We start from the raw sequence: 12,675 nt of genomic DNA on the forward strand, positions 1-12,675 counted from the left end.
TGTTTATGTATAGTTTTTTAAAATCTTATTATTTCAAATACATTGTAATTCACTTTTAATGAAAAGCAATTAATAAAGAGCTAAATAAGTTAATGTGAAATGAATTTTAAATTAAATATCTAAATTTTCAGTATTTAGAATTCCAGTCGGTTTTTAATGTAATCGGAGATTGAACCCCAAATCTCTTATTTAATCATCAGAAACTTTAATTACCAGTTGAATTAATTAGAACTCACATTAAGTTCTTACTTTGATTGTTAGTAACTATGATTGATTATTTTTGTTTTTGTTTTTTTGTTTTGTTTTAATAACATGACATTTATACTTGTACTTATATTTGTCTACAATTGCCTTTTTACTTTTTTATTAATCATTATCGATTAATATCTTTAGATTAATTTTGCATCTAGTTTTCTATTTTAATCTTATTTTCCCTGGATTGAAATCCTGACTCCGTTACCACATGCATGTGATAAGAATGTAACATACAATTGTATCGATTGCATAAGATAATTAATTTTGTTCATTATTAATAGAATAACAGGTATTGTTCTAGTTGAGTTATGGGCCTTTAAGGGATAGATTACATCTTGCGATTTCTTTAGCTGTTAACATCATGAGTAAATACGCTGATGCTCTGATAACATAGCTTTTGGTATGCCGATTACCAATTTGGATCACAACTCACAGATGATTGCTCGACAGGCCAATAAATATTTGCTGATGCTCTGACACAACGTGGTTGTGTTTCACAGTTAAGAAGATATTCGTCACCGCCAGTTATGGAGAGGTCAATAAATACCAAAACTCTTGTAGTTCAATTGAGACTGACATAATTTAATGTTTCTAATAAAAATATTTAAGATTTTAATCTTCACTGTACCGACTATAAAATTATTATGTTTAAAAGGCCAATAAGTGTTTGATTAATTATTTAGTAATTCGGGGCAATGTTTCCTCTTCTTAAGTAATAAAAGATTTCATTAAATAATCTTAAGGTGGACCCACCATTGATGCAAGAGGAAAAAAACTGCTCTTCGAGTATTGAATTAAATGTAAAACTTAGATATAAGTTTTTAGGGGTAATACATTAGATTTTCTAATTAAATTTAAATTTATGTTGAATTTATTTGTCCTTGAAAAAATAACATTATTTGTGCTTTATTAGTCAATGCAACAGTGTGCTGAATTTAATTGGGAACTTAATGTACACATAAGTCCTTGAAATTTTTCTCAAAAAAAAAACAAAAAAACTCTTTGAAATAATTTCCCATAGATGTGGTTGGGTTCAACAAGAAGACTTCAATCCTTTGATAGTTCTAATTGTTTGGTGAATGATTTCCCTTTCTACCCAAAATCCTTGAAGTATTAAATAATTTTTCATAAACCTTTTTGTTCAATAAGAAGGCTTTAATTTGCTTAGACAGTTCCAATTGTTTGGTTAATGATTTCCCTTCCTACCCAAACAAGAAAAAGAAAACAAAGGGTTGGAGATTTATATGGACTTGTATTTTTTTTTAATCGCTAAGTTATAGACATATTGAATTGCAATGAAAAGAAAACGAAGGGTTAGAGATTTATATGGACTTGTCACGTTTTTTGGAAAAGAAAATATTTTCAAGTGTTTGATGCATTTTGGAAAATACTCCAGAAAATAATTTCAAGTATTTGATTGAGTTCAGAAATGCAATGAAAAACTGGCGGTGACGGATACTAGGTAGATGGAAGTTGGGTTGATGAGTTTTGGGTGAAGTAGAAAATGGTTTAGGAATAAGAAATGTAAATCAATTTCCGCCATAAATGTCATAATTTTACGGTCAACCAAAAATTGATTTCGGTTGACCAACATTTTTAGTTGCTCCAAACACGAGGAAATGTTGAAAATATTTTTCGGAAACCAATTTCCTTTGAACCATAAAGAAAAAGAAAAGAAAAGAAAAGATTAATAGGAGGAAATGATGCACAACCAGACAAAGACATAAATGTGCCAAAAATGAAAAAAAAATTATGAGAAGGGAGTGACTGGTTGAGGTTTGAGAATTCTGATAGCATTTACGGGGATTGGCCAGGAGGAAGTTACGTGGGGCACTTCTTATTGTTGAACTCATACATATAAGTAAGCTTGTGTACTACTAGCGGTGCCAAGTGAACCATAAAAGTTCTTCCAGCAATGATTTCCTTGGGGAGCTCAGTTGGTACATGCAATCATTCCCTCTCTGTGTGAATTTTTTTTTTCCTCTCTCTTAGAAAAGTTGGGTTATGGATTTTATTCTTCTACTATTAAGTAATGAATTTATGTTGTTCGTTGTAAGACTTTTAATATTGTTGCCTATTATTGCATGTACAATAATTTGTAAAGCAATAAGTGATTACCATTTTGAATATTCTTTCTAAATTTTTATTTTTATTTTTCAGTTTGTTCTCTTGCTTTGTTATCAATGATTTGCAGTTAATGTGTTCTTGGCAAACTCATTAGCTTTTACTTTTGCAACACTATTTTATTTCATTGACTTTTCCAACTTTCCAGTGTTTCTAGCATGAATCTTTGTTGTTCTTACAGTTTCTCTTTTGATGTATATGCAGGGGGTTTCTCATGGATTTGTGAAGAACTTTATTTGGGTTCTTACTGCCTTCAAAGAACAATTGTAGACAGTGTAAACCTATTCTTCCTCTGTGCTTTCTACCTATTTTTGCTCATAGCTATCATAGGAAAATGTTCTACAAGAAGTATTAGAAAAGATTGGGTCTTGGTGGTAGTTTCACTATGTTGTGCTCTTTCTAGCATTGTTTATTTTAGTGTGGGTTTATGGAATCTCATGGCCAAAAATGATGAACTCAATCATATGAGCGGGTTGGTTTTCTTCGTTAGAGGACTGGTTTGGATCTCTTTTACAGTTTCTTTGCATGTTCAACGGTCCAAATGGATCAGTAATCTAAACTCTTTTTGGTGGGCATCCTCTTTTATATTTATTTCAGTTCTGAATGTCCAAATTCTACTAAAGACACATAGCATTGAAATTTTGGACATGTTACCTTGGCCTATTAACTTTTTGCTTTTCCTCTGTGCTCTTAGGAACCTAATTCACTTTGTTTCTCAGCATAATATAGACAACAATCTAAATGAACCTCTATTAGCCAAAAAGGCTGAAAAATGCCAAAAAGAATTAGGCCAGGCTAGTTTTCTTGGAAAATTAACATTTTCTTGGATTAATAGTTTACTTAGCTTGGGCTACTCCAAACGATTGGCTCTTGAAGACATTCCCTCGCTGGTTCCTGAAGATGAAGCCAAATTTGCATACCAAAAGTTTGCTCATGCATGGGATTCTCTTTTAAGGGAAACAAACTCAAACAATACCCGGAACTTGGTTCTTCGGGCCATTGCAAAAGTTTACCTGAAAGAGAACATATTCATAGGCATTTGTGCATTTCTTAGGACAATTGCTGTAGTAGTTTCTCCTCTAATACTCTATGCTTTTGTAAATTACGCAAATGGCAATGAGAGGAACCTGGATGAAGGTCTCTCTATTGTGGGGTGTCTAGTTGTTACCAAGTTAGTTGAGTCTTTGTCTCAAAGGCACTGGTTCTTTGATTCAAGGAGGTCGGGAATGAGGATGAGATCAGCCTTAATGGTGGCAGTCTACCAAAAACAGTTAAAACTTTCTAGTTTGGGAAGGAGAAGGCACTCAACTGGGGAGGTAGTGAATTATATTGCAGTTGATGCTTATAGAATGGGTGAATTTCCATGGTGGTTCCATTCTTCATGGAGCTTTGTACTTCAACTTTTCCTAGCCATTGGCATTCTTTTCTGGGTTGTGGGTCTAGGTGCACTTACAGGCCTAGTTCCTCTTCTCATATGTGGAATCCTTAATGTGCCTTTCGCAAATATGCTACAGAAGTGTCAAACTCAGTTTATGATTGCACAAGATGAGCGATTGAGATCCACTTCCGAGATCCTAAACAATATGAAGATCATAAAGTTGCAATCATGGGAAGAGAAATTCAAAAATTTGATTGAATCCCGCCGCGAAAATGAGTTCAAATGGTTGGCTAAAGCACAGATTGCAAAGGCTTATGGCACACTGTTGTATTGGATGTCTCCAACCATCATTTCTTCAGTTGTCTTCTTGGGATGTATTATTTTTGGAAGTGCCCCTCTAAATGCTAGCACTATCTTCACAGTTCTTGCATCATTGAGGACTATGGGAGAGCCTGTGAAAATGATACCAGAAGCTCTTTCTTCTTTGATCCAAGTGAAGGTATCTTTTGATCGTCTCAATGCTTTTCTACTTGATGATGAGCTAAAAAATGATGAAATAAGGAGAATCCCCTTTCAGAAGTCAGATAAGAGTCTAAGGATACAATCAGGAAATTTCAGTTGGGATCCTGAAATAATGATTCCGACTCTAAAAGAAGTGAACTTGGAAATAAGATGGGGGCAGAAAGTTGCTATCTGTGGGCCAGTTGGAGCTGGGAAATCATCACTTCTATATGCTGTACTAGGGGAGATACCAAAAATTTCCGGAGTAGTGAGTCAAAAACTGAATGATATTTTATAGTTTTGCTTTTTTTTTTTTTTAAATTTTAATTTTTTAATCACTAATTTTGGTCTTTGATACTTACAAACAGGTTAATGTATTTGGATCCATTGCCTATGTTTCTCAAAATTCTTGGATACAAAGTGGGACTATTCGAGATAACATACTGTATGGAAAGCCTATGGACAAGACTAGATATGAGAAGGCCATAAAAGCATGTGCTTTGGACAAGGACATCAATTTTTTCAACCATGGTGATCTCACAGAAATAGGTCAGAGAGGGCTTAACATGAGTGGGGGACAGAAACAAAGGATTCAACTAGCTCGAGCTGTATATAACGATGCTGATATCTATCTCCTCGATGATCCATTCAGTGCAGTAGATGCTCATACAGCTGCAATTTTATTTAATGTAAGAGAAACTTGCTTCTAGTTTTTTCATGAATGTGAAATCTAGGATCAAGAAAGAATCCTCATCTTTGATGTAGTTTTTTAAACAAGTAAAAAAATATGAAATTGCAGGATTGTGTCATGGCTGCTCTTGAAAACAAAACTGTCATTCTAGTGACTCACCAAGTGGAGTTTCTCTCAGAAGTTGATAAAATTTTGGCAAGTATTTACTAAATTCTAAAAGTTAAGATTATTTTTAAATTTTGTATGCATAAATTTTTGTTATCCATATCTAATAGTATTCTGTTTCTTAACTTTCCAGGTTATGAATGGTGGTCAAATTACTCAATCAGGAAGCTATGAGGAGCTCTTGAAAGCTGGGACAGCATTTGAACAGCTTGTGAATGCTCATAGAGATGCAATAACAGGACTGGGTCCTTCAAATAACGGAACTAAAGAAGAGTCTCTGAAGTTAGATACGGTTCAGCCAGTGGTGTCTCAAGGGTCTAACCTCACTAAGGAAAATAGTGACGGGGAGATTGCTGTGAAGGGTCTAACAGGAGTACAACTAACAGCAGAAGAAGAAACAGAGATTAATGATGTTGGATGGAAGCCATTCTGGGATTATATCATTGTCTCAAAGGGATTGCTTCTTTGTTTCTTAGGCATAGTAACTCAGGCTGGTTTTGTTGGTCTTCAGGCCGCTGCAACATATTGGCTAGCTCTGGGCATTCAAATTCCTAAAATCACTAGTGTCATTTTGATTGCAGTCTACACTGCAATTTCAACACTCAGCGCTGTCTTTGTCTACCTAAGGTCTTTCTTTGCAGCCCATCTTGGATTAAAAGCTTCCAGAGCTTTTTTTACCGGATTTACCAATGCTGTCTTTAAAGCTCCCATGTTATTCTTTGACTCAACCCCTGTTGGCCGGATTTTGACTCGAGTAAGATTATTTATTTCTCGACCACGAATAAAAAAAAAAAAAAAATCTATACTGTATTATGTATCTTGTAAGGGTATTTTATAATCAGAGCCAGTACTCAATTTGTACATTCATCTTATTGTTTCTCTTGCAGGCTTCATCAGATTTGAGTACTTTGGATTACGACATACCTTTCTCCACAATATTTGTAGTGGCAGCAAGTATTGAACTTCTGACTACAATAGGGATTATGGCTTATGTCACATGGGAAGTTCTTATTGTAGCCATTCTTGCTATGGTAGCTGCAAAATATGTTCAGGTATATCTAATGATTCATATTTAGTCTTGATTTCTTTAACCTCTTTCATCATCAGTAACGGAATGACAAAGCTCTCTCTTTTGCTTTTGCTCAAAGGGGTATTATCAACCCTCTGCGAGGGAACTAATAAGGATAAATGGAACTACAAAAGCACCGGTTATGAATTATGCAGCTGAGACTTCACTTGGAGTGGTCACTATTAGAGCTTTTAACATGGCGGACAAGTTTTTTGAGAACTATCTAAAGCTCATTGATTCTGATGCTCGGCTTTTCTTCTATTCAAATGCAGCCATGGAGTGGTTAGTTTTAAGAATAGAAGTACTTCAGAATTTGACCCTCTTCACTGCAGCTTTCCTTCTTGTGTTGCGTCCCAGGGGTTTTATAGCTCCAGGTAACATAACTTCATTAGAACTGTCCATTTCTTGTAGCAAGGAGTTTTCAGACCGTCAAAAAATATTACTCATAGCTCCTCCTTTCTTCGGTGGTCTGCAGGACTTGTGGGACTCTCTCTTTCTTATGCTCTATCACTAACAGGAACCCAAATTTTTCTGACTCGATGGTATAGCAGCTTATCAAACTACATCATCTCAGTTGAACGGATCAAACAATTCATGCACATACCATCAGAGCCTCCGGCTATTGTGGAGGACATGAGGCCACTGTCTTCATGGCCTTCAAAGGGTAGGATAGAGTTGCAAGCTTTGAAGGTAAGGAAGCATTTCATACATACCCCCATTTAGCTTTATCTACTTAAGTTTCTTAGTGTTCTTCACATCGCTACCTCAATCATTTCAACTTCGAATTGATCAAATTGACTCCAATTATTATTTTTGTTGGGTTTCAGATAAGATATCGTCCAAATTCTCCATTAGTTCTCAAGGATATCACCTGCACTTTCAGAGAAGGGGCTAGAGTCGGAGTTGTGGGAAGAACAGGAAGTGGAAAAACTACACTTATTAGTGCTTTATTTCGTTTAGTAGAGCCTGCAAGCGGGAAAATTCTTGTAGATGGGCTTGACATATGCTCCATTGGTTTGAAGGATTTAAGGATGAAACTCAGCATCATCCCTCAAGAGCCAACTCTTTTCAAGGGTAGTGTGCGGACTAACTTGGATCCTCTAGGTCTTTACTCTGATGATGATATATGGAAGGTAAGCCTGCTGATTCTCATCTTGAACAAATTATTTTGTAATATTTTGTCTTCTTTTCTTGGCAAGTTTGGAGCAACCCAACTCACATTTTCATTTATAGGCTCTTGAGAAATGTCAGCTTAAGGCAACAATCAGCAGCCTACCTAACCTGCTCGACTCTTCAGGTCAGTTTATGATTCTTTTTTAGAACTTACTAGAAGAATGAAACATATCAATTTCTATAGAGTGGTATTAAAGCAATATGGATTATATTGCTCATTAACTTTGATATATTGAACAGTGAGTGATGAAGGTGAAAATTGGAGTGCTGGGCAACGCCAACTCTTCTGCCTCGGTAGAGTCCTCCTTAAAAGGAATAAAATTCTAGTTCTTGATGAAGCTACTGCTTCCATTGATTCTGCAACAGATGCCGTTCTACAAAGAATTATCAGGCAGGAATTCTCAAAATGCACGGTGATAACAGTAGCACATAGAGTTCCTACTGTTATTGATAGTGATATGGTCGTGGTCCTCTCTTATGGTATGTTTTTTTCACTTTCCAACTTTCTTTTATACACACAGAAGGAATCCAGTTCAATTTTTTTTTTCTTCTTTCCCTTTTCTTTTTCGCCATATAGATAAATATGTACATAAACAAGATTCTTGAGAAACAGTTAAAATGGTTAAATAAAAACAAGGGAAAGTATCGTTTTGGAATATGTCTAAACATGATGGCAATTATACCTGACAATTATCTTATTATGCTAAAAGAATTGCTTAGCTTAAGGGCTCCCTTGGCTTTATGGGTTTGTGTGAATCGGTAATGGGTCAAAGGTAATTATGTGCTTGGATGAGCAAATTTTCAATGGCTAATTTTACTTAAAATAAGCTGTATATAGACACACAGAGGTTTTAAAACTTCAGATGTCAATAAACTGAAAAATAAAATCATCATAAGTGGAAATATCCTGAAGAAAAGAGAATTTACAGTAAGAACAATTGTAAGTACCTAGGGATATATGTGAAAGTTAGTTTTGTGTCCAAAAGGCCCCAAAGAGTCCCCATCCAAACTATTTCACTAAATTGTAATGATGTTGAGGCAGCTTATGCTAATCTGAGTTGGTTTGGTCTTGCAGGGAAACTTATAGAATATGATGAGCCTTCGAAGCTTCTTGAGACTAACTCCTCCTTCGCTAAGCTTGTAGCTGAATACTGGTCCAGCAGCAGGAGGAACTCCTACCAGGATTTCAACATATATCAATAATAAGGTAGATAATGATAAATAAAGTAAATAAAGCACACATTTGGCATGAAAATGAGTGATTTTTATGTATCTTTAAAGCACACTCAGGTGAATACATGTAACACATGTTATCCTAAGGTGTCATCACAAAATAGGACTCTTTGTGAAAGTATTGAAATATTTGATTAGTATATAGAATCCCGGGCTACTTTGTATTTTGTAAGCGGATTTGCCTATGGGCTATGGGAAAAGATGCAATGCCTTATTTTACCATTTGGATAATACCGTCATTATTGTTTATAGGTGTGCAACTACTAATGTGTGTTTCACCTTATTACCAACATACTCTCATACATAAATATTTTTCTTCTTGTCCATTGTAGGCTCATTATGCCTATTAACTATACAAAGGAAGGTAAAATAATTTGACACTTTTGATCAACATTGAAAAACACATTAAAAAAAAAAAAGGAAAAATAGCTTGACTAATCTACACAATAGAAAGGGTATTAGTTATAGTCCTGCTATAAATAGTTACAAGGAAATTAGAACTCTGGTATTGAACTTGCACTCTCTCCAATGGGAGAGAGACAGAGGTACCACTCAATCTGTATGGCTCGACGGTACTTGGTAGGTAATAGTCAATTAGTTAACACTTAACATAAAGATATATATTAACATCATGATAAGTACAGCACTAGCTGCTTAGCATGAAATGGCTTGTTCTAGTATAATATTGTCATCATGCAATAAGTTTTATTTGTTCCTTCCATTCCTTAACACTAGTGAGCTTAATTTAGAATAAGGATGGCAATCCAAGCCTAACTCGTGGGTACTCGGCCTGACCCAACCCGATTAAAAATAGGGTCGGATATGGGTTTAAAACAAAAAACCTGAAGCGGGTCCGGGTCAGGCCTAAGTTTCATCAAAACTCGGCCCAAACCCGACCCGGTTACATATATAATGACCTAACAACCCTTATATATATAGTTTATATATATTTATAAACAACCCTCATTCATTTCATTTTTCATCTCATTCTCCCCTTCTTATCTCTAGCCGCTACCCTCCCTCTCTCAAATCTCCAACCATAGCCACACAGCCACGCCCACGCCCACGGCCATAGCCACGCTCACGGTCACAACCATAGCCACACAGCCACATCCTCACTGCCGCTGCCCTCAACTCCTCAAGCTGTTACTCTCACCAACCCGCATAGCCACACTCACGGCATCACTGCCTCACCGTCGCCCCCCTCAATCGCTTCCACTCTCCCTCCTCCCTATGCCTTCAATAACACAATATGTTCTTCTCTCTTTTTTTTTTTTTGCCATTCCTGTTTGGGTTCATTAGGGTTTGGGACCTTTGGGATCGTTAGGGTTTGGGTTTTTTTTTTTTTTTTGAGAACCTGGTTTAGGTTTGTGATTTCTGTGTTTGTGTTAGGATTTGTGTTTGTGTTTGTGATTTTGAAAGGGAAATTAAAAAATCTGAAATTTTTGTGTTTGTTTTTGGGTTTTTAGTTGCTACTCTGGCTCGATTGAAGAATATGATCCTGGGGTTTTTGTTTTTAGGTTTCTGATCTAGGTTAATGAACATGATCTTGGCGTCTTGGGGTTTTTTTTTTTTGGGTTTCTGATCTAGATTGATGAACATGATCTTGGGGTTTTTTTTTGGGATTTCTGATCTAGGTTTGTGAAGGTTTAGGGCTTCAGACAACCTTTTTTTATTTTTTTTTGGGATTGGGCCACGGATTGGCATGGGCTGGGTCGGGCCCGACGGGGCAGGTCTAGGGCGCAGAAAAAACCCGTTTATTAAACGGGGCGGGTTCAGGTTTTTGGGACAGACCTGCGGGTCGGGTTTGGGCATAAAGAAACCCAGCCCGAACCTAACTCGCTGCCATTCCTAATTTAGAATGAAGAAACAGAAATTCATGTTCCAATATGCCAATTCCTAATATGGTCCAATATTATACGCATATATACAAAGTTACAAACTGTCCTTCGAAGGCTAGAAGTTTTGTGAGTCATTGACTATTGTAATTGTTTCTAATTTAATGAATTTTGTGTGACCGGAATCTTTGCAATCTTTCAATGGTGATTTATTCCGTGAATTCCCTGCTCACAAAAGCTAGAACTTCTAGAAGATCCAAAGAACGTCCATGATTGGAAAAAATGTTACCTGGTTTTAATCTCACAAATACAGTATGTAGTATTGAAATTAGAGTGATAATAAAAATGGGTATTTTTTATCAAGCACTTGGCATGAGTTTTTTTAATGATCTTCTTGACTATGACATGGGGATACTAAAGAAGCTCTATCATTCAAATCTCATTGCCCAAAAACAATGGTTGGACTTCTTTTTCACAAAGCTACACCTTGCCTCTTCCTCTCTCATATTTTTTGCTTGGCTCTACAACTACCAAGCTCTACTGTAATGGCTCTAATAGCACACACTTCAACAACACTTTCTTGATACTCTTTGTTTTATAAAACGAGTTATTCTTATGGGTTTGTGGGCTTAATTTCTCACTCAAGCGAGATTCTTGCTTGAATATTGAAGAACATACGAGAGTGAAATCAGTGTCAAGTATCTCCTACGCATGTGGAACCCCACGTGCCAGTGAGACATGAATCTCATAATGTTGCATAGAAGATTTTCCCTTGCGAAGGTGTTTAAAAAATAAATCAATGTCTCATGATTCATGAATGTTGTTCTAACCTTGAACTCCACTTAGTTGTTTTATGGTTATAATTGTTAGGATTAGTACCCTTAAATCCTATTGTTTGATATTATGTATGATATTAAGTATGACATTATGTATGACTTAATATTGTGATTGATAAAGTTATTTTATTATTATCTAAAATAATGGTAACGTGAATATTTAGACGTTATCATATAGTCCATGAAATGCATAGTATATAATTTATGTGAAAAGTCACAGAAGATATAAATCACAAGTTCTTTGTAAATTTAGAATTTTAGTTCGTAGTCGGTGATAAAATTGGGCATTTTATTTACGAAGACTATAGCATATCAACTAAGATAATTTGTCTTGATCATGGAAGTGGAGATTTCTAGTTGATACGTTGGTATATTTTAAGAGTTAAGACATATTAAATCGGACCGCTGTGAGATTTATTATTCTCCTAACGACTGTTAATTGAATAATAAATCTCATGACTTATATTTACATGAACTCTTAATCCTGAGAGAATAATGGATTTGATCATGAAGTGTAGGTTGCTTTGATATACCAAGAGTGAGATCTAAAGTATCGGTCAAAATCTCAGTATATTAGACAGCCACATTTAGTGTCGATGGAACATATATTCTCAAGGTGGAATTCATAGTTTCTTAACGGAGATATAAAATATTCCCTTAAGATAAGTTTAATGAGTTTAGTTATTCAGAGTGTTAGGCTTAACCACTTTAGTAAGAAGTTACTGAAGTATATATTTATGAAATTAGATTTCATAAATATATGATGAATAACATAGAGGATTAAACTGAATACTCAAGGATTAAGATGTAGTAATTTACAAAGTGGCAGTCTACATTCATGACTTTGTATTACTACGAATATTTTATGAACGAGTTGTATGTATAATAAAGTCTTGGGATATAACTTATAAATAAGACCTAGAGTGCAACTATATTTATATAGTGGTATTAAATATAGTTAATGGTAACTTTGAACTTGTCAAGAGTTGACAGAAAAGCCCAAGACCCATTGGAGCTAGTGTCTTATTGGTCCCTTTTGGTCTCACTCCAAGCCACATACTAAAACCCAATTGAAAAAGGCCCAAAATGTTAGTCTAATTAGATAATTAGTTAGATACAAAGGGAGAAACATACAGAATTTTGAGTAAGTGTGACATCATTGTAAAAATGGTGTGTATGTGAGTATGAGACACTCTTATTTCTCCTTTTGAAAACTGATTGAGAGACCACACTTCTTGGACGTAAAGTGGAATTGGAGTGAAGATTAAAAGTGTTCCTGAGTACTTTTGATCCTTTGTTTTGAATTTCACTGTACCAAGGTATGCTTTCTCTTGTTCTTGAATTCTAAAATTTGCATAGTACATGTTAACAATTGCGAATGAACTAAATCTGTTAATTTTTCCGCTGCGTAT

General features: G+C 35.4%; 1 protein-coding gene across 2 annotated transcripts; it reads left to right on the forward strand.

Annotated features, from left to right (window-relative positions):
- Positions 1–2,052: 2,052 nt before the first annotated feature.
- On the forward strand, positions 2,053–8,849 carry LOC142636249 (ABC transporter C family member 8-like). 2 transcript variants are annotated; one of them, XM_075810401.1, is made up of 12 exons: positions 2,053–2,195; positions 2,584–4,526; positions 4,627–4,947; positions 5,058–5,144; positions 5,248–5,868; positions 6,002–6,166; positions 6,263–6,557; positions 6,659–6,873; positions 7,011–7,316; positions 7,417–7,480; positions 7,597–7,836; positions 8,432–8,849. In XM_075810401.1, exons 1-12 carry the CDS (start codon positions 2,171–2,173, stop codon positions 8,557–8,559), a joined length of 4,410 nt encoding a protein of 1,469 aa, XP_075666516.1. In that variant the 5' UTR covers positions 2,053–2,170; the 3' UTR covers positions 8,560–8,849. The 2 variants fall into 2 exon arrangements, with proteins under 2 accessions (XP_075666516.1, XP_075666515.1); XM_075810400.1 differs by lacking the exon at positions 2,053–2,195 and having other exon boundaries at positions 2,538–4,526.
- The last annotated feature ends 3,826 nt before the right edge of the window (positions 8,850–12,675 follow it).

Source organism: Castanea sativa, chromosome 5 (assembly GCF_040712315.1).
Source record: "Castanea sativa cultivar Marrone di Chiusa Pesio chromosome 5, ASM4071231v1".
In the NCBI taxonomy this organism is placed as follows: Eukaryota; Viridiplantae; Streptophyta; class Magnoliopsida; order Fagales; family Fagaceae; genus Castanea; species Castanea sativa.

Bases quoted from the DNA above. Each gene is read 5' to 3' on its own strand.
- LOC142636249 (XM_075810400.1), top strand. From the start codon at position 2,538: ATGAATCTTTGTTGTTCTTACAGTTTCTCTTTTGATGTATATGCAGGG. The intron at 5,869-6,001 runs GTAAGATTATTT...TTTCTCTTGCAG, and splicing joins TTGGCCGGATTTTGACTCGA to GCTTCATCAGATTTGAGTAC. The intron at 7,481-7,596 runs GTCAGTTTATGA...TATATTGAACAG, and splicing joins TAACCTGCTCGACTCTTCAG to TGAGTGATGAAGGTGAAAAT.